The following is a 26664-nucleotide window of genomic DNA, read 5'->3' on the forward strand; positions in this document are numbered from 1 at the left end:
TGAGTATGTTCTGTCTTCTATGCTGAAAATAGACTGGGGCAAAGTAGACAGTCCACCTTGATGTTAACAGGGCAGAGTGAGACACAGACCCTCATAGAAAAAGAGGACCACAGTTGTCAGCACATGTCTGTCTACACCCACCATCTAAACTTTAGGCCTCTTAAAGGTAAAAGGATGCTGTATTAATTTTTATATCTAAAGAACATTGGTGTATCTAACAGAAGTCTCAGAATGTAGCCCACGTGAAGCCAACTGTGGAGTTCAAGCTCACTTTGAACATAGGAACTTTCTTCAGCCTCCCGAGTGGAGTGCCTTATTCCATGCATGAACCATCATGCCGAGGTCTGAGCACAACTTTGAGCTTGTATATGCCCACTGCAAAGTGTAAGGCATCATGACGCATGCCATGGCAATGTTTCGCCATGGAGAAGTTGAAATGTTAAAGGATTTGATATTAAGGATTTTTTTTTTTTTTTTCCCTACAGGGGACATGGTCTCAAAATACCGGGAACCTTTGATCCACACCTTCCTGCGGGGAGTGAAAAATCCAGATGGTGCACACAGGGCCAGCAGCTTAGCCAACCTGGGAGAGCTGTGTCAGCACCTGGACTTCCTGTTGGGCCCTGTGGTTCATGAGGTGTGTATGCAGAGTCTGTGTCCCAGAGTTTGGTTTCCGTGAGACTGTGATGGGGTCTTGCGTCAGAAGATCTGTGGTCTTTTTTGTCTGCTGTCTTCCTCTGACAGGACAGATCAGTCATTTAACTTCTCTAGGCTGTCCATTAGATGATCCCACCTCACTTAGTTCATTTTAAAGTTTTATTTATTTTAAAATATCATACAGTGTTTCATTATGAGATTTTCATGCAGAGGTATTGCAGCTCCCAGAGGAGGAAGAGCTCAGGAGCTTCAGCCCATTTCTTTCCCTCTTCCCTTCATTGCTTCTTGGCTTCTGATGAGCGAGTTATACCAGACAGTAGATCTCATAAGAAGTTTATTGGAGAGTCCAAAGGTGGAAGAACACATCCAAGGATGGCTGTTTCTGCTCCTGGGAAGGAGCAGACAGCAAGGAACTGAGCAGACACAGTCCTTATTTAGGCTTTCCTAGGGGTGGAGCTTTCTAGGGTAGAGCTTTCCAACATGAGGATTGGTGGGATTTCAAGTCTTGAGCTTGGGGGAGCTCAGGGATTTGTGGGTTTTCCTGTTCAGGGATTGGTGGATTTTCATGCTCAAAAATTGGTGGGTTTATATGGGGAGTTCAGAGATTGGTGGGTTTTCATATTTAGAAATTAGTGTAATCTGGGGGAGGGTCCTGATCTTTGTGACAGTTACTTAGGCTTAACACCTAAGATGGTTAGGGAGGTCTGGGAGGGGCCTGGCTGCTGGAGCACCTCAGGCTTGGGCCTTGCCACTTTCCTGCCCTGAGGGTTTACAAAGTTTTCCAAGGGATTCCACAGCAGGGGAGGCAAGAAGAGCCAGTGCTACACCCAAGACCTTCTCTACCTTTCATGGTCCCTATTTAGTTTTTTGATTTCTACACACACACACACACTCACACACACACACACAAGAATTCCTCACACACACAAGAATGCTTACAGGCAGATGAACATGTACACACATGTGCACAGACACATATATAAAAATAAAACTTTGAAATATAAGAGAAAGCAAGCATCGTTCGTCCTTTAAAATGTGAGATACCTCCCTCAAGATAATTTTAGTTCAACTTATTTTCTTGCAACTCATCTGTATTTTCTCACCGTGTGTGTGTGTGTGTGTGTGTGTATGTGTGTGTGTGTGTGTGTGTGTGTCCTGTTTCCTTTCCTCACTCATCTTTTAGGTGGGGCCTGCTTCCTAACTAATGGATAGTACAGCAGTCAGCATGTGTGCCAGTAGATCTAAGACACAAAGCCTTCAGGGAGCCTATTAATTGTTGATTCTCTAAAAATCTATATGCTTGCCCTAATTATTTGTTACCTTAACTTTCCCATTTATTTCTTTTTTGAAAATGTCTTTCAGATTAAACATCCCTACTCTAAAATGTTGATGTCAATATGATCTCACAATTAGAAACTTGGTACAATTCACAAAATTATTTAAAATGTTGTATAGAGCCAGGCAGTGGTGGCATACCTTTAGTCCCAGCACTTGAGAGGCAGAGGGAGATAGCTCTCTAGGTTTAAGGCTAGCCTGGTCTACATAGTGAGTTCTAGGACAGACAGTGCTACGCAGAGAATCCCAGTCTTGGAAAACAAAGAACAAACAAACAAAAAGTTGTATAGAATTACCTTCTGACTAAGTGTCTAAAATTTATATGTAATATAGTTAAATTTTATGTTTCACAAATCTGAACCCTACAACAGTTTGGTCCCAAGCATTTTAGAAAAGAGGCCATCAGCCTGTTAGTTAGAGTCTCGGGTTCCATTCTCCTCGCTCTTGCAAAAACAACCAGAATTGTTACAGATTCTGGTGTGGCTGACGAGTTTGAAGAAACTTTTGAAGATGAGCTAGATTGACCTTTTCTTCATCCTCTGGATCATTTCTATTTGCCAAAAAGTCTTAGACAGATAATCTGATGGCCCTCCTTGGTCACACAGGCACCAAGTGGTCAGCTCAGAGCTGCCAGGTCCATACCTGTTGTAAAATTACAACAGTTCTTAAAAATTGTGATCCCTGAACCCAAACTTGAAGACCAGCTTGCTTCCTCAATTCCTGGTCTGTTCCCTTTCTCCTAAGGATGTCACATCATGTAGCATAGTAAGCTACAACTAAGAAGTGTCAGATTTTGTTTCTCTTTTCATTATTGGAGACCCCCTTCTTGGGAAACCTTCTTGGGAATGGGAAACTGGGCCCCAGCTTGATTCTTGTTATTTTCTTTCTTTTTATTTTTTTTAAGATTTATTTGTTATAAATTTAAGCACACTGCAGCTGTCCTCCGACACACCAGAAGAGGGCATCAGATCCCATTACAGATGGTTGTGAGCCACCATGTGGTTGCTGGGAATTGAACTCAGGACCTCTGGAAGAGCAGTCAGTGCTCTTAACCACTGAGCCATCTCTCCAGCCCCCAGCTTGATTCTTTACTGACCTGTTTCACTTGAACAAATGATTTAGACTCTGGATTTAGTGGGCTTCTTTGTTGTTGTTGTTGTTGTTACTTGGTTTTGGTTTTTTAATCTTGAAAATGGTATTAAAATACCTACAGTGTAGTTTGCCACAGTGTGATGAGAGGTGTTTGTAACTTGTGTAATGATCTATTCAGCAGCTTTTCTTGGGAGCCTACTACATGCCCAAGAGGTTTTCTAAGGCATCTATCTCATTCTTCAAAATACTCAGCATTGTTTATTTTCATAGAGGTGCTGTTCTCGGAGATAGACAGTAAAGAATGAATGTTTACAGTTGGGCCAGTGAGGTGGCTCAGAAGGTAAAGATTCTGTGTCAAAGTCTAATGGTCTTTTAACCCCGACACCCATGTGAGAGAAGGAAAGGACTAACTCCCAACATTAGCTACTGATCTAAGACAGGGTTTATTGTGGCACACAGGCAGTCATAGTGGGGACATTGCAGCAAGAACATGAAGTCACATAGCATCTGCAGACTGGGACCCCAGCCTGAAATGGAGCTCTTCTCACCTCCATGCCTAGGTTTGTTTGCATTGTGATTCTAATCACATCAGGTTGACAATCAAGATTAGCTATCACACCAGGTAGCTCTCACTGGGAAGGTGATGTTTGAATATAGGCATTTTGTCTTTCTGTGTTTGGACATTTCTTTAAGGATGTTCTTGGTTCTTTGGGGTAGGCTGGTGGAGACAGTGATGGAGGTGAGTAGCTAGGCAATGAAGAGTGGGCTGGCCAGTGCCCTCAAATGTCCAGTACCTTCAGTGGGCCTTTTGTTAGGGACTAAAGATAAAAGTCTTACCTGTATCCCTTATCCTTCTGGGCCTGAGGGATCTAGTGGAGGACAGCCACCAATGACTCCATGGCAGATCCCTGAGAGGTTCTGGGGCATGGGAGAAGTCCCTGGCTGTCTTAGTTAGGGTTTCTGTTGCTATGAAGAGACACCATGACCACTGCAGTTCTTAGAAAGGACATTTAATTGAGGCTGGCTTACAGTTCATTACTGTACAGTGGGAAGCTCCTACATGCAGGTAGACATGGTTCTGGAGAAGTAGCTGAGAGTTCTACATCTGGATTGGCAGGCAGCAGGCAGAGACAGAGAGACACGACCTGGTTTTAGCATCTGAAACCTCAAAGCCCACTTCTTGAGACCTGTACTTTTTGACTACATTTATTCCAAAACTTTTCATGATTATTAAGATGCAAGCATAAAAAGGGTAGAACAAGATATTGTCAACATTCTCTTCCTCCTCCCCCACCTTCTCTTTCTCTTACGGTGCTGAAGATCAAATCTAGGGCCTTGCACAGCTAGCCAAACATTTTCCTACTGAGCTGCATCCCTGAATCATTCTTTATTCACCTTCTCATATGCTCTAGTTTCTACCATAGTTGTTGACATGTAGTGGGTACTGTGCTACCTAGTGAATGGCAACTGCAGAGGACGGTACGGCAATCTGGGAAGACTAGTTTCTACAAGTTTGAAAGTGGACATAACAGCGGGCACTTAATACCTTAGATTTGTCAGTTGATCTAGTGCTAACTGAAGAAACTGAGGCACAGAAAGACTATACCAGTTGCCAAGGTATGCAGGGAGCAGGTGGCAGGGCTGGATTGGAATGTGAGCAGTTTGTTCCAGGATTCACCCTCTTTACCATTTTCCTGTATTGTCTTGCAATGTTTTCAGCATACTTGCAAGATTGCCTTTATGTCCTGAAACTAAACAGTATTGCCATTTTAGAAAAGCCACAGGCAGGACAGATCCTGTAGCTCTTGCTTTAATAGAGCCTGAAGTGGGGGTTGGGGGACAACTTCAGACAGTAGTGTATTCCCTCTGATTTGAAAACCTAGGTGTTTCCCTCCCATATAATTTCTACCTGCTCCTCTTAGATGTTCTTCTTCTGTAGCATCCCACGCTTGCCTTGTCATCAGTGCCAAACCAGCTACCTTGGGTGGACTACAAGTTTGAACATGCTTGGAGACCAGCCAGGTTTAGAGTTTCACTTTCCAAGCCCTTCTTTAGGCAGACAATTTTGTTGAGCGCACATGAGCACGAGAGTGTGTGGTGGGGGGAGGGGTGAGAGAGACACACAGAGACAGAGAAACTGATAGGGATTGAACCCAGAATCTTGCATATGCAAGGCAAGTCTCTCCCACTGAGCTGTATTCCCAGCCACTCTGATGGCTAATCTTCATTGTCAACTTGATAGGATTTCCAGCCCCCTCTGGGTTGTTTCTACAAGGTTATTTCCAGGAGATTTAGCTTAGAAGGGAAAACCTGCCATGAATGTGGTGGTCCCCTCTTATGCTCTCAGGCTGAATACAAAGAGACAAAGGAGAAGCCAGCTGATTGCCAGCCTTCATCTGTCTGCTTCCTGACTGCACCTTCTGCCATGCCTCCCACTGTAATGGGCTGTAGCCTCTCTTATTCATGAGCCAAAACGAATCCTTCCTCCCTTAAGATGCTTCTGCCAAGTGCTTTGTCACAATAGGGGAAGCCACTAATACAGACAATTGATACCAAGAAGCAGGGCCTAAGCCTGACCACCCCGAGAAGGGCTTTTAAGATTCAACTGCCAAGGTCCCACAGCGGCCACTACAACTGAATAGAAAGGCATTCTGGGTTTCGGCTGATGTCAGACTTGATGAAACCATCACAGGCATGAAAAATGCAAGCTGCTGTGCAAGGATGCACCACGGCTTCAGAGAGTCACTAAAGCCAAGCAGTGCATGGTGGGCTGGGATTCCCTGCAGGGAGGACCTCAGGCCCTTGGGCATTCTAAATTGAAATGGAAACCCATGGTGTTGGAGATGCTGGCCTATAGGCTGTCCACCAAGGAAAGTTCAGGCTTAGAGCAGACTCTGTGAAGAGAGAAATGTGTGTGCTGTGTGTGATGGAACTGGAGGGTATGGGCTTCCCAAGTGCATTGGCACATACACAATGTCACTAAGGGTCCCAAGATGCCAGGCAGAGAGCTAGTTCTGTTCTAACAGGCTTTAGGTTTGCTTGGTCTTTTCTGGCCCTCCCCTATGGGAACGTAAGTGTTTAATTGAGTCATTGTATCTTAGATGGATGTTTCTCATTTCATTTTTTGTTTTATGGGGGCTCACAGTTAAGAGGTTGCCTTGAGTAGTAAGTGGGACTTTGGACTTGAGTGATGGTAGAACTGTTAGACGTTAGAGAGTCTTAGAGGGAAACTAACTGTACTTAACCTCATGAGATGGCTAAGATCCTTTGAGGACAAAAGGTGAAATATTGTGATTTTTAAAGCAATATGTTTAGCCTGGCAGTGGTTTGTTTGCACAGGGCTTTAATCCCAGCACCAGCAGGCAGAGGCAGGTGGATCTCTGTCGACAGAGATATATTTGTAGTTAATCTTACTATGATTCAAAAACCCCTAGAGATATCAGTGGGGGTGTTTCTAGAGAGATTTAACTGAGAAGAGAAAGGGGGAAATCAGATGGATATCTGCACTCATCTGTCTACTTCCTGGCTGTAGCTGCAGCGTGAGCAGCTACCTCATAGTCCTGTCCCTACTCTTCCCACAGTAAGAGACTTAAGCTGTGAGCCAAAATAAATCTTTATTCTCTAAGATGTTTCTGGAAGGTATTTGGTCTCAATAAATCACTTCCTAACTGCCACTTTTTGTTTGTTTTGTTTTTAGTTTTTGTTTTTTTAGGACAGGATTTTTCTGAGTAGCTGTCTGTCTTGCCCTGGAACTCACTTTGTAGATCAGTCTGGCCTTAAATTCAGAGATCTGCCTGCCTCTGCCTCCCAAGTGCTGGGATTAAAGACCTGTGACACCATCACCCGCAGCTGCAGATTCTTTACTAGGTCATTTTGTTTAGTCGTTCAGTAGACATATTTTGAACACGTATTCTGTGTCAATTGGGCCTACAGCCAAGCCATGTGCCGGATGGTGAGAGCCAGATGTGAGCACAGGAAAGTCTCTGTCCTCATAGACCTGACACTCTGGAGACAAGGTGTACAGAGTAGATAAACACTTCACACCACAATGGCAAGTCACTAGGAAGTTACACCTGCTGAGATAAGAGGCAGTTGAACACAAATGACATGGACAAGCAAAGTTTTCTGCTGAGTGACATTTAAGCAAAGATGTAAGGAGAAAGGTGATCTGTGTACCTGGAGGATGCATCCCACGTAGGGCCTTGAGATGGGGAGGGTAAGAGAAAGAACAGTAGGAGCCAGTGTTGGAAAGGTAGTGGCAAGTCCACAGAGGGCTTTTCCTTTGTGTGAGATGAGAAGACAGAGCAGAAGAAATGCAGTGATGTGATTCAGTTTTGTTCCAGATCACTGTGACATCTTCATTAGCTCTTCAGCATCTGATGAAGGCTTCTGAAACCTCCTGTCTGAGAGATACCTGGCCTCTAGCACTGATAGAATAGGAACTTAACTTGATGCTAAGAGGGACATGCTATCTCCACAATTCTCCTTCCTGAGCATTGGTCATGCTTGGAACATTAACATATAGAAAAAGGACTCTTTATGTCAAGAATCTCAGTAGAGTATAAAATGGACAGACAAGAAACTGATTCAGTAGACCAAGCACAGACGGCTAGCACAGAGCTAGGACCCTATGTCAGAAGTCATACTGATAAGCATTAGGAAGAAAGAGGAGATATATAACCTGCTTTGTTAGAAAGTTGAACTAGCCATTGAAACCTCCTGCTCTTTCTCTGGGGACACTGTTTGGGGAGTGATGGTTTTTCCATTATTCAACCTGTGAAGAAGAAGGCCTTCAGCAGTATTGTTTGTTAGAATACATACACTGACTCTCAGGGCAAGTGTCATGGATTAATACAAAACAGATTTCTGTCCTGTGGGAAAACTTAGAAGGGGAAAGTGGGAATATTATACCAATTTATCAATTATTAAAGACTTTATGTCACATCTGTGGCTCACCACAGCTTTTATCGATAGAAGGCAACATTGAGTCTGTCCTTGGAGTTGGGGGTGAAAGACAAGCCATGCAGTGACTTTTTCAGACTAGACAGGTAGAAAGTGACAGCCTTGCAGTCTCCTGCTTCTAGTGTTAGACAGAAGCGGATGGCAGCAGCCCACAGGAAGCAGCATGTGACCTGGGCCTAGGGTCCAGGACTGAGGAGAAGGAGCTGTTTGACCTTTAAATGACACAAGGCCATACAAAAATCTCAGGGCTTTGACAAGGCTTTCCATATTTATAGGGTGTGGTCCTGGTAGCAAAGGTATTGAAGAGGGTTCATGGGCCTCTTGTGATCTTAGGTCCCAGACAGTGACTGTCCTGCTTGTGGCCAGCCATTCCAGCCATCCCCATAGGAGCACAGTTCTTTCCATTTTACCTTCAAGATACCATTGGGACTAAAGAATCAACTTGAAGAGAAAACCCCTTTTTCAAACAAGATGCTTGTCCCTGGATACAAACGCTAGCCTAACAGTAGAGTCAGGCTTGCACTGAGAACTGAGGCACAGGGAGGCACTAGTAGGCTCTAAAAGGAGAGCCATGCTCTCCCAAACCGAATCTTGGCTCTCAAGCTAGACCTTGAGAGGCACAGACAAACACTTAAGAACCTTGGCTTGTGACATTGCTCTGGGTTGGCTTTCTATGTTATGAAACCAAGTAAGGAGAACTTTCATGTTTCTCGAAAGACACAACCTAGCTGTAACTTGTTTCTCTACCTTCAGTTCCTACCTTGTAAATACTAAGCTTGAATGTAGAGGTAGCTATTATATTGTTGCCTCTTTGGAGGTGACCCAAGGAATTCCTCTTAGGACTAAAGTGCTTCTACCGTTAATGCCAGGGGCATGGAAGTTGCTCTTGATGGCCTTGGGCTTGGGAGTCCCAGTCCAAAGCAGAGAAGTAGCTACTGGATGTTACTGAACAGTGGCTCCCTGTGGGTTGCAGTTTCTCTGGGGTTTGTCTTCCCTTCCAAAATGCACGTTTGTGTAATGGATGCACAACTTGATGGAATGCCAGCCCACCACAGATGCAATTATCCTTGAGAACAAGCCTCCTCCTTCTAATCACTGCCATCACTGATTAATTAGACACTTTGAACTCTACCCAACTGTTTGAAAGCTGTGAAAAATACAACCTGCATAGTTAACATTTCTACACAAGCCCATTTCCTCATTGTGCCTGCATTCCCCATCCTTTGAACATAATAAGTGTTTATACATGTTTTCTAATACACGATCTGGCTATTTTCTTATCATGGCTAGAGTTCCCTCCACTGTTAGCCAAGAAGTGCAAGTACAATGAAAACCTAATAGCACAACTATGTGAGAAACCAATTGAATAATTTAGACAAACTCACAGCTTGTTATTGCCACTCGACACACAAAAGTCATGTTTTTCATTTTGAAACTTGCGTGGATGCCTCAGAAAAGCTTGTTGTTAATGATGTCTCTTTATTGAAGTTTTGTAGTATTTTTGTGCTCATAAGGAACAGTGTAGGATAGCTGGTATAGAATTAGAAAATCTTTCTTCTCTCTGTCCCTCCCCCTCCCTCAGTCTCTCCCTCCCCTCTCTTCCATGTGCCAGTTTCAAGCTCAGGTCCTCATGCTAGTAAGTGTGCACTTCCCCCGCCCCTCACTGTCTCATTTTGTTACGTCAGTTATTAGTTATGTATATATGGGACCAGTGTGTGTGTGTGTGTGTGTGGGTGTGTAGATCAAAGAACAGTTTTCAGGGGTCACTTCTTTCCTTTCCCCTTTCTATGGGTTTCAGAGATAGAGCCCAGGTTGCCAGGCTTGAGTGGCTCACCCCTGTCCTCTGAGCCATTTACCTGGCCCACACAACACCATGTTTTACAACTCATTTCTACCTTTCTTTTCTGAGATAGCGTTGTCTAAGGAAGAGCCCGAGTGGTGAAAGATCTGTTCCACAACGGAAGAAGAAACTCCAGCAGAATCTTTCTCTTTCTCTCTCTCTCTCTCTCTCTTCCTCTCCCCTTCCCCCTCTTCTGCCTTGTCTGTGTCTCTTCTCTCTTTGAGTGTGTCCTTTTTACACTCAGGTCCTCATCCTTGGAACTAGGTATGGTATCATTCCCAGAGTAGACACTAGGTTTGCTTGACTGGGCGGACCTGCAGAGGGAGGAGTCTCTCTCCTCCTCACTGTGATGAAGCTTTCACCAGTGCACACTGTCCTCCTGTCAGCCAGGAACTCTGAAACTCCTTAGCTAGGTCCTAGCAACTGCTGTGACCCTTCTTTCCTTCCTCTGACCTAACTCCTTTCCCTTCAGTTTAGAGAGATACTTGCATTTTGGCCTTTACTTTTCTGAAATATATATTTTGCAAGACATTTATGCCCTGGTTCCATCTGTGAATTTCAAACCAGATTTTGACCAGAAAAGCTTGTCTACACCAAGGCCTCTGCCACTAGATCTCAGCTTCTTCATTGACCATGAGAAACTAAGCCACCCCTTCCTAAGCCAGACTCCTCCTGAGGACAGTCTGATTGCTGTTGACTTCTCCCATCACCCTCCTAGGTGACAGCCTGCCTGATTGCTGTGGCTAAAACAGACACTGACGTTCTAGTGCGCAGAGCTGCAATCCACGTGGTTGTGCTGCTTCTTCGGGGACTCAGCCAGAAAGCAACAGAGGTAAGCCCGCTTCCCCTTCCTTGTGTTGTCCTGTTATCCAGTCTTCTTTGTACAGGTCCATCCCAACCCTTTCTCTGAGACATGAGTGGTCAACAGAGTTTTCATAGCAAGGAAATAGTATCATTTGCATCTCCAGCAAGAGTCTCTGCAATGCATTAAAGAGTTGCACAGTAACTGCCGCAGGAAAAGCACTCAGTTTACAGAGGCCTCTCTCAGGGCAGGTTCCAAGGTGAGCCTTGGAGCACAGTCACCATGCTCTGCATCCTGAACTCTGGTAACTTGTCTTTCTGACTCACGTCGTCGTCGTTCATGCTTAGGTGCAGGAGGCTTAGTTTAAGAGACTGATTTCCTTGCCAGGTATGAGCTCAACCCATTCTTCCCTTGTGGCATAAATTACACTTTTTTTTCCTTCAAGTGGGGTTGATTGGACCTATCCCTGGTGTATAGCCAATACAGGAAGAAAGTTTATGCATCCAAATGTGTGCTTAGATTGAGTGACCTCAAATTAATTTCTTTCTTGCTTCTAATGGAACCACCTTCCCAGCTGATTTTAGATAGAGCCTGCATTAATAATTCACTTGCTGGCATTCACAGACTCCTCTGTGGCTTGCACATCAGTATTTAAGCAAACCTCCGGGAAGCCATTGTGAGAAGGATTGTTCTGCCACAGAGACACTTTACTTTATTCATGCTTTTATTTTACCATGTCAGGTTGCTGGGGCCTGTTGGTACATGTAGGCACTCTCAGTCATCCCCTCCCAACCTTACACAGCCATGCTTCTTCATAAATACCTTCTTGCTATTGTTCAGCCTGGCAGCTGAGTTTCCTAACTGCCACTTCCCTGATGGTCACCCTCAGCTGCGCCTCTCCACCTTCTCATGTGTGTCATCTATAGTAAGGTTGGATTGAATGAGCTCATATGACATGAACATGTTTTAAAAGCTTGACTATAGTGGCCTCAACAAGTAAGGATTTGTTTTTATGAAATCACAGGAACCAAGGATTTCTTAGCAGCTCAGCTATAGCAGGGCCTGTGTGTGTCTGGAATTGTCATGGCCCTTTGTCTCCTGGCTGCCATGTGGCTACTGTAGCTGTGGCCTCCAGAACTGACAGTTCCCTGGAATCACCACCACTACCCCGCCCCAGCTTGCTTTTGCTTTATTCATTAGCCAGAATATTCACCTACCCACTCCCCACTATAAGGAGTCTCGATGTTGAATTTAGCTGGCATGTCTCTGCTTGGAACAAAATCAAAGTTTAGTTACCAAAAAAGATTGGCAGGACATGGATATTGGGGCTGTGGCTAATAGTGACTCAAAGGAAGTGGGGAGAAGGTCTAGCTGAGTCACAGAGCTGCTCTAGAGATAGACGTGTGCGGTGATAGAGTTCTCATGGACACCATGACCTGACAATTCAGAGACTTGTAAACTCTCAATTCAGAGAATTGTAAACTCTCAACAAAAACACAGCTCTGTGGAAAACCTACTGCACAAATGAGAATTAAAAAGCATCTGTGTTACATGGCTGTCGATGGTGGTGCAGCCTTTTAATCCCAGCACTCAGGAGGCAGAGGCAGGTGTATCTCCGAGTCCAAGGCCAGCCAGGTCTGCAGAGTCAGTTCCAGGACAGCCAGGACTATACAGAGAACTCTATCTCAAAACAAGACAAAACAGAACAAAATGAAAAACCAACAAAACAAAAAAGAAAGGAAGGAAGGAAAGAAGAAAAGGAAAGACTTGTGTTTTCTGTCTTTGTTAGGATCACAGGGCTGACTGTGGCTGAGTCTAGCACTTTCCCAGCCCTCAGCACAGGAAAGGCCCTGGGCTCAATCAGCAGCCACTCAAGAAACAACTTAGGCTAGGCATAGTGTCAGGTGTTTAAAATCCCAGCATTTAGGAAGCAAGGCAAGTGGATCATGAGGTCAAAGCTAGTCTGGGTTACAGAGCAAGAGCCAGCCTCAAACAACAACAAGATTTATGAAGCTTTTGGCAAATCTATCATGGTCCTTGTGTTGTCCTTTGCTGGCCTTTCCCCATATCCAGCACCTCACAGCTGTCTGTAACTCCTGCTTCAGCTGATCTGATTTACCTCTGACACACAGAGATACACATGTACACACAAATAAATAGATAATAAATAATAAAACATATTTAATATGTCACAACTTTATAAGGAGAAATCTAAGCTCAGTGTGTTGGTTTACCTTGTAACCCCACAACCTGGAACCTGGAAGCAGGAGGGTCAGGAGGTCAAGTCACTGTCTGCTTCTGGGCTGCGTGAATTATCCAAAATGGATCTATAGAACTCTGGACTTGGGGTGCAGCTCACTCGTAGACCTCATGCTTAGTGGTCAAAGGCCCTGAGTGTGACCCCTAAAGTCCAAAAAAGAAAAAATTGTTAGTGCTCGAATCCTTCCTGAGTCAGAGTTGCAGTATGCATACATGTATACACACACAACGGGGGTTAGGGGGAAGAAGAGAGTGAAGTAGAGAAGAATGACAGGTTTGCACGGTGGAAGATGAAGCAGAAACTCTAAAGGCAGGTGTGCTGTCCTGTGCCTGTCACTCAGCACTTGGGAGTCGAGAGCAGGAGAATCAGGCGGCTGCCCTGGCTACACAGCCAAGGTCCAAACTAACATGGCTACAGGAGAGGGAAAGAGAAGCATTATCCAGGTGTCTCACATCTGTAACTATCTAATGAAAGCAGTACTATCGACCTCATCGGACAGGAATTAACCTGTGGCCTTAAGATCTGTCACTTTCAAACAGTGGTGTAGATAGGAAATGCCTCTCCTGTTCTCCAAACCTCTCTAGTCACACTAACTGAAACTTATAAATTGTGCTTACGTAGTGAATGAAGGAAAGGAAGGCAGGACGCCTGCCTGTCTCCTCACTGCATTCTTGAGACCAGATGTGTAGAATGTTGTAATCGGAATCATGGTGATTCCAGGGTGCTGTAATGAGGAGTGGAGACGGGGGCGCGGGGCAGAGCTCATCTCTGTGGAGCTGATTTGCCTGCAGGAGCAGCTGAAGTGAAAGCACTGCTCTGTTGGTAAGGTTGTGTTTTCCTTTCTGTCCTGCTCATCACCATCTCTCCGCTACAGCCAGAAGACCATGCTGGGTTTCATCTGTTGCTTGTGGATGTGGAGCCCAGGATCTGTGGTGGTGGCAGCTGGACAGGGGGGTAGAAAGACAGATCTTGATAAAGAGGGAAGCCATCACTGCTGTTCATTCATAAGGTAGTTTTTAGCTCATTCCCATTTGAAAGTAGCCAGAGTTTTGTTTTGTGGCAGTCAATCCAAAATCTGCAGGCACTTTCTCATAGGGGGAAAGATGGGGGGATGGGTCTCTTCCTAACTTTGTTTTAGCTTTAGACAGTATCTATTTAATATACAGTTGATGAGCCAAAAGTTACCTTCTTTAAACTCCTATCTACCTGACCTTACGAAAAAATTAATTTGCTAAGAATACCCAGGAGAGGAGACACAGCGTGTTCAGACCTGTAACTAGTGTTTCCGAGGTAAGACAGGTCTTCTTGACACAGAAAGAAGGAGTTGGGCAACAGGGTAAAAAGACTGCACGTGACTCCTCCTTCTTCCTATGTTTGATCTCTGCCCAGGGACTTGCTTGTTCTGTACAGTAGTCTAGAGTATACGCAGTCCTAACCCTGTTCCAGAAACAGTAATTAGGGCAGTAAACGCTAGGCACTGTCCTGTGAAGCTGGCACTGCTTCCCCTACTGCCACACTGTCTGAGTCAATGCAGCCTGTGAGAGGAAGGAGGAGCAGTCAGGTTCTTAAGGAGTTCAGGCTTAGAGGGCCGACCGTGTGCAGAGGAGTGTCTGTTTTCTTGGCTTTCAATGTAGGAACAAGTTAAGAAGTTATTTGTTGAGGCTTGCAATACTGTAGAAACCTTAGCAAAGAGGACTTCTTAGCCAAAACTTGAGGATGAAGTCTGGTGACAGCCAGCTTCTAGGAAAAGACAGGCAACCTGAGAAAGGACACAAAGAGTGCATCCCCAATCCTGTGTACTTATGTCTTTGGCTAATCTCTGAAGCAGGCAATGTAGCTAGCTGCCTGCTTTAAAAACAAAACAAAACAAAACAAAACAAAAAAAACAGAGGATCCATGGCTAGGTGAGTAAGAGCACCGGATGTACAAGAATCTCCGTCTGACCACAGCTCTCTCAGCACAGTGGCATGTGCACCTATAACCCCAGCACCAAGGGGCAAGGCAGCAAGGACAGGATGGCCAGGGCTCACCCCCCCCCCCAGGGTAGCTCTAGGTTTAAAGAAATAAGACAGAAAGAGGCACATCTGACATCCTCCTGTGGTCCCTGCACATGTGTACAGGTACATGTACACATACATACAGGCACACATGCGTGCATGTATATGTAGTCATATGCACACAAACTGCAGACAATGCACTGATTCACTCCCACACATAGAAAATAAAGAGTATGTAGCACAGTGATACAGTGATAGAATACTGGCTTAACATGCACAGACCCTGGGCTCAATCCCTAGCACTCCAAAAAGACAAAAGGAAAAAAGAAAGATGCATTCATTGGAAAGTGGGATGCAGGGGTTTCATAATTTCACATTTCTAATACCTAAGGCACAATTAAAGGTTACAGAGGATGGGGCTGGCTCAGCAGGGAAGAGTGCTTCCTGCTCTTACAAAGGATCTAGGCTCAGTTCTTATCTGGCATGGTGGCTAACAACTGTCTGGAACTCCAGTCCCAGAGGTTCCAATGCCTTCTCTGGTCTCCAAGTGCATTGCACACATGTGCTGCACAAACACATAAAATAAAAATAAGTAAATCATTTAAAAAAGTCATTGGATGTAATTAAAAGCAAAAAAGAGACAATGGTAAAAAATAAATCAATTCAAAGAAGTTATCAATTCTAGGAACAAAGAGTTTTATCGTTTGTTTGTTTTTTAAAGTACTTGAATAGCAAATCCAAGACTCTGAGGAGCCTGCCTTTTATTTCCAGTGGGAACAAAACATCAATACCCACTAATTTAGTACTCACAGTAACTTTATAAGGTGTAACTGCCATGAATAATGGAGAGATGGAAAAAATGGAAATAAAGCTGATAGATATGGGAAAACAGGAGCAGCTGGGCAAAGCTCTCAGTTTAAAAAAAAAAGAAAGAAAGAAAGAAAGAAAGAAAAATGCTGGTTGTGGAAGGACCCACTGGTAGGATGCACTGAAGAGGGAGGGGGTCACGAGTTCTAGGCCAGCCTGAGCTAGACATTTTAAAAAGTCTTGGTGAAGCTCACCTTTAACACCAGCCCTATAGAGGCAGAGAAGAGAAGATCTTTGTGAATTCAAAGCCACCCTGGGCTGTACTGAGAGTTCCAGGCCAGGAAAAGATATATAGTGAGACTGTGTCTCATAGCAAGCAAACAAAAAAAAGTGACTTAGGGTCGACTATAGATTATCTACATAACTTGTGACTTCTGCATGGTTTATTGAGAATTCCTAGGAGAACTGTGACGTATCTTTTTTACATGTAGTTTGCTGTGACCAAGCATTTTGTTATGAAGCTCATGTGTTAAGAGGCGTATGGTGGTTCAAATCTGTAATCTTAGCTCCGGGAGACTGGGCAGGACAGACTACCTGAACTGTATCAAGACCTGCCTCTGAAGACCAAAAAGAAAAAAGGAAAAGAAAATTCTCAGGAGGAGACAATTCTTCCTTCCAGTCCCTAACTTTAATGCCAGCAGACTAGTCTCTCCCTGTTATGTCTAGTGGGAGATCAGCAGTAGGCTTTGGAATTCATTCTTTCAAAATAATAAAAATCAATTATTTTTTAATATTTATTTACTGTGGGGCTGTACATGACACAGCACGTGTGCCACAGTGTGTGTGAGGTTTTAGGACAGCGTTCAGGCATTAGTTCTCTCCTGCTACCCTGGGAGTCTTGGGGTTTGGGGGTTCAAACTCAGCCATCATGTTTAGAGGCAAGTACCTTTACCCACTGAACCATCTTGCCTCGTCGTGGGGGGCAGGTCTTAACAACAGGTCATTTATTTGAAAGTAAAGCAAGGCTGCAGGGTTCTACATGGATTTTATTAATTTGATGGTTGAGTCAGACACAAGCTTTCACCCTACAGTGACTTTTTGTTTCAAGTACAGTATTGGACTGTTTTATTGGGGTTTGTTTATTTGGTTAGTTGGCATTTTGCTTTGTTTTGAGACAAGGTTCCTTGAAGCCCAGGCTGGCTCAAAACATACTATGTAGCCAAGGATTGCCTTCAACATGGTCCTCAGCGTCCATCACTTGCATGCAGGGGCTACAAGTGATGACCACCATGTCTAGCTATTGTTTTCTGAGATGGAGTGTCTTAGTTTGGGCCATTATTGCTATGATAAAACACCATGACCAAAGTAATGCTTGGAAGAAAGGGTTTATTCAGCTTACACTTCCACATCACTGTTCATCATTGAAGGAAGTCAGGACAGGAACTCAAAACAGGGCAAGAACTTGGGGCAGGAACTAATGCAGAGGCCATGAAAGAATTGCTTACTGGCTTGCTTCACATATCATGTTCAGTCTGCTTTCTTATAAAACCAGGACCACCAGCCTAGGGAGAGCACCACCTGCAATGGGCTGGGCCCTCCCCCATCAATCACTAATTAAGAAAATAATCTACAGGCTTTCCCACAGCCCAACTTTATGGAGGCATTTTCTCAACTGAGGCTCCCTTCTCTCTGATTACTATTGCTTATGTTGTTAACATAAAACTAGCTAGCACATGGAGTCTCTATTAAACCTAGGCTAGCCTAGAACTCACAATGATCTGCATCTGCCTCAGAGTGAGATCACAGGAGTTTGCCATCATGGCTGACATCCAGTGTTAAAGACTGGTGGTAGACGCCTCCCTCTTAACATTGTTATCTGAAAGGCTTGAGTGTCTGTTCAGCTCATACTCAGTGAAGACCAGGCATTTGATAAGAATTAATCTTGTCTCCAGCACTGTTCACAGTGCCATTGGAGTTAAGGCATAAAGGGATTTTAAAGTAACTAAGTTTCTAAGTTGTCTTTTGCTGATCTGTGTACCGGGCTGTCCAAGGGGATCGGAGGGGCTCCAGCCCAGCTGGAGTGACCAAAGAGTTACAGCTTTCTGAGGGGAAGCCAGAGTAAGGTAGACTGCCGGGTCTCTTCTGTGGCTGCCACTGCTCTGGAATCAGTGGAAGCTGTGGGAAAGCTTCTGGAGAGAAAATTCTTCCCTGGAGTGTCACAGCTCAGTAAGACAGGCAGACATGCTCGGGTGATCTCTGGTGAAATAACACCTGCACTTTAGTCCTCATGGATAGGACTTATAAACATTTTGGGTGGAGTGGGAACTAGAGGCAGGTGCTTTCTATTGGCTTGCTCTGAGATATTAGGGATGCCTCCTGTGCATGTGGAAGGGCTTCAGGTGTTGTCCCTGCGTGAGTAATTGTCACAGTCCTCTCAATGGGGTGTTGTGCTCAAGTGTTCCAGGACAGGAACCTGGCCGTGAGAATGCCTACCGTTCTCAATTATGAGAACTGCTGGGATTCCTGAATCCACTCGGCCTCATCAGGTTTTCTGTCTGGTGGCACGGTCCACTGCCCCACAGTCTTTTACCCGCCTTCCCTTATCTTCCCTTATCCTCTCTCTTACTGCCATAACACCACCTTCCTGGGAGCATGAAACCCATCAACCAAGCAGCATCCTACCAGTCAGTCACTGTGACTGATGTGGTGGTCTCACATTATATTAAATACATGCCAGACATTAAATACAAACCCAGCTTTTGTTGTCCAACATAGTTGGAATTTCACAATAGATTGTGTCTTTATAAATTGTCTCTTCCACACAGTATCCTCTTTACATACTTTTAGATATTCTGATCTCCACTGTTCTAATCACCAAAGAAAAAATCCATTTTAGGTCTTGAATTAGATTGCCTTGGCACCATTATCAAAGCAACACACTGGCTATGTTATTGCTGCAGACTCTCACAATTTCATGTTTTGATCTTTTGTGGTCATTTGCCTGTAGATACAGCACTTCATTTCCATCTGTGTGTGACTGGCTTGTCCAGGGTCACCTGTCTCATTCAATTGGGGTCATTATTAGTTACCGTTCTCATTGCTCTGACAAAATACCAGGCAGAAAACAACTCGATGAAGGAGGACTTTACTTCAGTTTATACTTCAAGGAGATAGAGGCCATCTTGGCAGGGATACCATGGCAGCAAGAACATCTGTAGTCAGGAACAGAGTAATTAAAAACTCAGCTCACTTTCTCCTTTTTATTTAGCTCAGGATCCCAAGGCATGGAATGGTGTCAGTCACAGTTAAAGTGAACCATGTGGTCTCCCTCAGTTAACCTAAACCAGATAATTCCTCAAGGCTGTGCCCGGAGGCTAACTTAATCTAGACAATCCCTCACAAGCATACCCAGAGGCTAATTCTATCTAGTAACCCCTTACTGGTGTACCCAGAGGCCTGTCTCTTAAGTGATTCTAGATTCTGTCGAGTTGACAAGTAGTGTCAACCAACCGTCTTAAGGTCAGCCCTACTACATCATGACCTTATTTAGGCAGATGTGCCCCTCACAATGAGGCTGTATCTAAACAAGGTCACATTCTGGTGTGCTAGATTTTAGGACTGCAGTGTATTTTTTTCAGGAAGTAGAAACACAAAGGTTCTAAGAGTCCACGGCCCTTGATTTTTACATCCACCCTACTCCATCTGTTACTGCTACCATCTTGAGAAGAACTTGTATCTAGTTCGGAGTCTCCCTTCTTCTTCCTCCTTCCCGCCCACTCCCACCCTCTAGCTCCAGCAAGGCAAAAGGAGAAGTTTTTCTGACATGCTTACCTTGAAAGACATCAGTTCTGTCACATGAACAGAGAAAACAGTGAGAAACCAAGGGTGTGTGTGTGGGGGGGTGCATGTGTTAAACAAGAGCTTGGTCATCACAGCTTAGTGCTGTGCTCCTGTTGTCATTGTCACCACTGCACAGCCTGCTCGACTCTCTGGCCTACTTATTGGTTATTTTGGTCTGGGTTGTAGTTTTCTTGTTTTATTTTCTTTTGTGATTAGATTGTTTCTGTTTCTTCATTTCTTTTTTGTGACAGTCTCATGTAGCCCAAGCTGACCTCAAACTTGCCATGTATCCAAGGATGACTTTGAACTCCTGATCTCCTCCTTCACCTCTCACATGCTGGGATGACAGGTGTGCACTGTCATGTTTAGTTTATTTGATGCTGGGCATAGACCCCCCAGGCTGTTGGTGCACATGCTAGCCAAGTATTGGACCAACTGAATTACATCCCCAGTCCTTTTCTTTATTTTTCCTCACCCCATCCAAGTCTGATCAAACTCAAGACCTAACAAATACTAGGGAAGCATTCTGCCACTGAGATGTCATAGTCCCAACCCCTTAAAATGACTTTTAAAAAACTACTAAAAGTAATTTTATATTGACTGATCAGATTATACCCAAATGGATGAATAGGCAATTAATTTGATATCTATAATTTTAAGATTAAATGTATTTTAGCTGATGCATAAGAACATAAAAGCACATACACTAATGGCATGACATACTGTTTTATACATATATATACCAGTTTTGGCTCAGACCAAGTACAGTTTCATACATGTGTACAGTAAGTTTAACTAGCTAAAACTTTCGTGCCTTATATTTGATTGTGCCAGGCTCTCCCCGTGTCAACACGGTCATCTCAAAACAAAGGATTTATTGTTGTTGTTGTTTGAGACAGGGTTGTTGTTTGAGACAGGGTTTCTCGCTGTAATCCTGGGTATCTGTAGACTAGGCTGGCCTCAAACTCAGAGATGCACCTGCCTCTCTGCCTCCTGAGTGCTGGGGCTAAAGGCCTGTACACCTACCTAGCTGGCTCATCTCAAATTTTGGAAGTTGGATGTCATTACTTGGAATTCAGTCATCTTGAATTGCATGTGCCAGCCTTGTACCGCTATTGGCTCTACTAGAACAGTGTGAGGGACCTTAGATGTTACACAGTTATTGAACCAAAGGATTCAATGTAGATTTGAACTTGAGTTGGCTTCTGTCATCATTGTTTTCTTACTTAATCACCCACACTAGGAAGCAGTGGATAGAGGGCCACATCGAATAGCAATGTCATTTGCTTTCAGACAGTAGCACTAAGGCTAAAGTAGCTCAGTGCAGAGTAGTTCATGTCCTCCTACCATGCCCAAGACCCTGGCTTCTACCTCCAGCACACATATGCACACGGACACGCACACACATACACGCATGCACACATAAAATCCTGAGCTAGGATTTTAGTAAACATGTCATTAGTCTCAGTTAAGCCTCTCAGGAGCTCTGGCAGTGGGTGGTGTTGGCTCCACGTTACAAAGACTGAACTCACTGCGATTAAGTATCAGACAGTATCTTAGTAAGTAAGTGGAGGTGCTTTTTTGTTCATTTCTTTGATTTGGTTTTTTGAGTCAGAGTTTCTCTGTGTAGCCCTGGCTGTCCTGGAACTCATTCTGTAAACCAGGATGGCCTCAAATTCGCAGAAATCCACCTGCCTTTTCGTCTTGAGTCCTGGGATTAAAGGTATGCATCTCTACCACCTGGCAAAATGGTCATGTTTTAAACCAGGCCATGTGACCCTAAAGCCTATGCTCTGACTGCCTCTACTGTTCCCTACATTTATTAGTTGGCCTATGTTTTAACGAAAGGGCACAGAACAAGGTTTTATATGTGTATATGGTGTATGTATGTATAAGAGCACACGTATACGAAAGTGGACACAGTTGATGTTTGGTGCTGTTCTCAATTATTCAGCTTTATTTATTGAGGCAGGGTCTGTTTCTGAACTTGAAGCTAAGGGATCCAGCCAGCCAGCTTGCTCTGGAGAACCCCGACTCTGACTAAAGTGTTAGGGTTAGAGGTGGCCCCTGTGCCTGCCTGGAATTCTGTATTAGTACAGGGGATTCAAACTCTCATCCTCACACTTACCAGCAAGCATTTTCCCCCTAAGCCATATCCCTAGCCTCCTAAAAAACGCTATCTTCAAGCAAATGGTTTCACTAGTGATACATGAGAGTAGACAATAGTCACAGGTTTAATTGCCCACATTGACACAATTTAAAGAGACCTCTAAACAGTTGCCTCGAGATTTAAAATGTGATGACAATGCCGTGGCTCCTCTGGAGCAAGATGTCACACAGCTGTTGTGGTGGCCTGAATAAGAATGGCTCCCATAGGCTCATATATTTGAATACTTGGTCTCCACTTGATGGAACTGTTTAAGAGGTGTGGCCTTGTCCCAGTTCTTCCTGCCTTGTGTTTGTACATTGGATATAAGGCCTCAGCTTCTGCTCCAATGCCATGCTCCCCACCAGGATGGAAACCCTCTGGAAACATGAGTCCCAAATTAAAATTGTCTCGGTCATGGTGTTTCATTATAACAATAGTAAAGTAACTAAGAAAAAAGTGATGTCTCTTCTCCCTATGAGTATGTTGAGACGATTGTCTTATTCTGTTGTCTCAAGCCTGACTTAGTGTGCTGTCTGCTGGCTTTTGCTTTCAAGGAGCCAATCAGAACAGAAGCACAATTTTCAAATTTTGTTCCTACACATTAAAAATAATGTTTAGCTGGGCAGTGGTGGCACACACCTTTAATCCCAGCACTTGGAAGGCTGATAGGCTGATCTCTTAGTTAAGAGTCCAGCCTATTCTACAGAGTGCGTTCCAGGACAGCTGGGACTACACAGAGAAACCCTGTCTCAAAACAAAACAATATTTAGTCATCAATTAATGCATGGTTTTTCCAAGGTATATCATCTGCCAATCCTAAAATGCATATATGTGATTGCAGCTATCAAATCATAGTCCCAAGCCCTGGAGTTAGAGATTAAAGTGTCTTCATAAGTATATCTCAGGGGTACGTTTGTCCAAGGATCTGAGCCAGCAGCCTGAGAGAACAGGGATAAAGGGTGTCAGGAGAGGAACGGTGCCACATCAAGGACAGACACAATCCAAAGAAAGCTGGCAAACTGGAAAAAGGTTAAGCTGGGACCAGTCAGATGAGGACAGGCTCCTAGAAGGTCACTGTTGCTGACACAGAAAAGAGGTCATGTGACTGCTGTCTCCTCACAGCTTGTGTTTTATTTCCATACGATTTCTTAAATCCATTTAAGTCATATATCATAAAATTCACCCTTTTTAAAATGAAGAACTCATCACTTAGTACAGTAACAAAACATGCAACTGTCACTGCCATCCAGTTCCAGAATATTTGCACCAACACAAGATACAACCCATGTCTGGGCTGGGGTTGCTGTGTAGCTGAGGAGAACCTTGAATTTCTGTTCCTTCTGCTTCCACCTCCCACGTGCTGGGGGACTGCAGGCATGTACTGCATCTTTGTTAATTAATTCATTTGGTAATCTTCCAAATGAGGCCCTGTGAAAGTGAACAGGATGCTCTTAGTGATTATGCAGAATACTGAGGTTAAGATAGGGTATCCTGAGAAACCCACAGCCATGACTCCAAGATCCATCCAACTGTAGATCTTTTGTGACCATTGTTACCATGTTAGCTCTTTTTGTTCTACATAATGCCAATTTAAAAAGCCCTTCCTGTCATCTCAATGGGATTTCAAGAGGGACAGGTGCATTTTACTTTCAGGATGTATGAAAGACGGGATTAACTATACTCAGAATTTGTTTGGATTAAACCAATAGACATCGGGTATTGTCTAGCTAAAGTAAAGGGACTTGAATTATTTTTAAATCATTTTCTTTTGTGTGTGGGGCATTCTACCTGCATATGTATCTGTGCATTTTGGTACTCACAGAGATCAGAGGAAGACATCAGATCCCCTGGAACTAGAGTACATGGTTGTGAGCCATTGTGTAGGTGAAGTAGATGTAGAACTCAAGCTTGGGTCTTCTTGACTACCAAGACAACTCCCAACCTACAATAGTACCTTTTAGTCTATGGAGTTTATAAAAGAAGGGCTGAACGATTATGAGGTGGGAAACACAGAGTTGGAGCCAGGAATCAGACCCAGGCCCGAAAGCTGTGCATCCTGTCTATTCTTCTTGCATTTGGGCTCTATGCCCCTGGTCTGCAGTCCAGCTCTTCTGAAGGAGGCAGTGCCACTGCTGACTGTGGCCCACTGGTACAGTGGCCAGCATACAGTACTTAAAACATTTAACACTCAGTCCTGTTCTGGCTTCAAAGGCAAACACTACAGAGAAGAGATTTGATGTTCCAACTAAGATTGCAGGGCCGTCCCCAGCTTCCATGGGCTGAACTGGGGATGGAATTCATGACCTGTATAAAACCAGGTTCAGTCTCACCTTCGTCATCTGTGAGAGGTCAGTATGGTGGACATGAGTGTGGTGTCCTTAATTCCTCAACAATGACAGACATATATGACATTGGAAGGATGAGGCTTCAGCACCAGTGAGAGACCTGGCTTTGATTTCTGGAAACCTCAGTGTCTGTAGAAGCCTTTTCCTCATCCTTCTCATCCTTCTCTAAAAGGACCAAAAAGACTTTATTTATATATTTAAAGCTCAAGAATTTTTGGATATAAGAAGTAGAAGAGTTCTTTGAGATACTTAATTTATATACCACAAAGGTGTCCATTGACATCATAACTTATGAGTTTCTCTGAAATAAGGTCAAATAAGTTTGGAAAGTGTGATGATGTTTCTCCTAGAGATTCAGTTCATGTTAGTCTGGTAAGGAATCTGTAGCAAAGAGACCAACATTTTCCTAAATTCATTTACCAAGCATTGTTGGCCATCATAAGAATCTGGACATCTCATCTTATGAATGAAGAAAGTAGAGCTTGTGGGTTTTCCAAAGCGAATGCCAGGAAGCAGCAGTACTGGTTTCCTGGTGTCTCTGGCAACTAGCATTGCCAAATGCTAGTGAAAGGCAGCTTCTTTCCTCTCTGTGTCTTTAATTCACTTGTTCATCAGGAACAAGATTTGTCATGTTATTGAGGGCACCTTAGTGACATCATTAAGATTTGTTGCTACCCAGGGTACCTTAGGTAGCACTATTAGGGTGAGTCAGTATGCAGAAGAGGAGCCAGGCTTGGGACTGAGGACATGGCTTAGTGGGCAAAGGTGATGCTACCTGAGTGTGAGGACCTGCACTAGAATCCTCAGACCCAAGCTGGGCAGAGGCCATGCATACCTTTAATCCCAACACTCAGGAGACCGAGGTAGGCAGATCTCTGTGAGTTTGAGGTCAGCCTGGTCTACAGGGTGAGTTCCAGGACAACCAGAGAGAAACCCTGCCTTGGGGTGGTGGTGGTAAGAATACACAGAGTATCAGTGTTCCTACAGGCACATTGGAGGCAAAAAAAAGTTCATGGGTCAGCAACCTGCATACTTAGCAGAAAACTAAGAGGCACCTGTTTCAAACAAATAGAAGGCAAGGACCTTTACCAAGGTTGTCCTCTGACCTTTATACTACATTCACACACACACACACACGAATATACACAGAAACACATAACCAGAATCAGGTTTGCAGGTATGTTTCTAAGCCAATACAATGACCCAACCTCAGTATAGACAAGAAAGAACCAAATACTAACTCAGAATAAGACATGCACTATTCAGTTGCTTTTGCATATAGAATCACCATGAATGGGACAGCTACAGACTCAGACTGATTCAGAGATCAGAGGAACCATGAATGACATGACATAGCCTGATTTTCAAAAATGGTAAAGTGCTTTTGGTAAATTTCAAGCAAATCAAAACATTATCTCTCAATATGCATAGTAGTTTTCTCCTTAAAAAAACAAAAACAAAAAAAAACCCTATATGTATATGAAAACTCCCCAGAAGACTTTGATTGAACGCTGTCTGTTGAGCATTTGTTATGTACCAGCACCAATGTCTGCATGCTGACCCTGAATTAATCCATTCTGTTAGGTTTAGGGGTAGTTTCATGTACCTGTTGCTAAGATGAAGAGACCAAGACAAAGAAGAAAGGTTAACTGTTTCCCATCTGTGTAGTGGCAGAGCAGTCTCAGTCTTCTGTGTCCCTGTCATTTGAAGGTCTCAGGAACTTAATCACCTGGATATTTATTCCATGGATCATGACCAGATAAAGGCTGCTTGGCATCTGTGAGTCCATAATATCCAAAAGGAATCCAGACCAGGTCAGTCTTCGTGGCACAGCTCCTGTCTACCCAGGAGCTGGACAGAAGAGCTGTAGGAGGGTGTTTGAGTTGGCCTTGGGCCCAGGTGCCCTCAGGACCTGCCAGCAAGTCTTCAGAGAGCACGACAGGAAACAGACTTTTGCCCTTCCTCATGTCCTGCCATCTCTTGCCAAATGCCTAGCCCTAGATTTTTGCATTCAGCAACTCCCCATCACACAGAAAACTAGAAATATCAGGGAGCAGAGAAAAAACACAGGAGACCAAGCCCCTTCCGGGTTGCCATGCTGGGGAAGAGTCTTGGGACTTTTCTCCCTCTGGAAGTTACACTGCTGTGACAGGCATCTGGGTGGCAAATGTTCCCCTATATTCCTTCCTCTGAAAAGAAATTCTGAGTATGCTTTTCTTGAGGTGATGTGAGATGACCACAGATTGATGTTAGGTAGACTGGACAAGGTGGGACAAACCTGGGAAGTGGAGGTAGAGGATAGCCAGGGCCGATGGCCAGTCTGGTCATGGTTCCATGTCTGCACCTATGTCTTCTGCAGGTGTCCTGGTGCCGATTTCCCCAACTCTGCACAGGGACAAAAGGGACTCTTGCCCTGGTGATTGTCAGTGAGATAATAACTCAGGATGTTGGTTGCTTCCCTACACAAATGGATGAGCAAATTAGACCGCCCAGTCTTCAGACTGTCTGACAGTGCTGCCAGTTGATAAGGAGGTATATGATGTTACAGGCTAAGCTCTACAGAATGATAATGAATGTG

The 26664-nt window shown here is 44.1% G+C and overlaps 1 protein-coding gene across 1 annotated transcript in view; it reads left to right on the forward strand.

Moving 5' to 3' along the window:
• The window catches only part of TANGO6 (transport and golgi organization 6 homolog), a 153003-nt gene that overhangs the window by 110823 nt on the left and 15516 nt on the right, over nucleotides 1-26664 (forward strand). The window contains exons 16-17 of the mRNA XM_080936912.1: nucleotides 486-637; nucleotides 10605-10718. Of these exons, the coding sequence (XP_080793038.1) occupies nucleotides 486-637; nucleotides 10605-10718 (266 nt within the window). The remainder of the gene's footprint in view (nucleotides 1-485; nucleotides 638-10604; nucleotides 10719-26664) is intronic.

Source organism: Micromys minutus, assembly GCF_963924665.1.
Source record: "Micromys minutus genome assembly, chromosome: 24".
Classification (NCBI taxonomy): domain Eukaryota; kingdom Metazoa; phylum Chordata; class Mammalia; order Rodentia; family Muridae; genus Micromys; species Micromys minutus.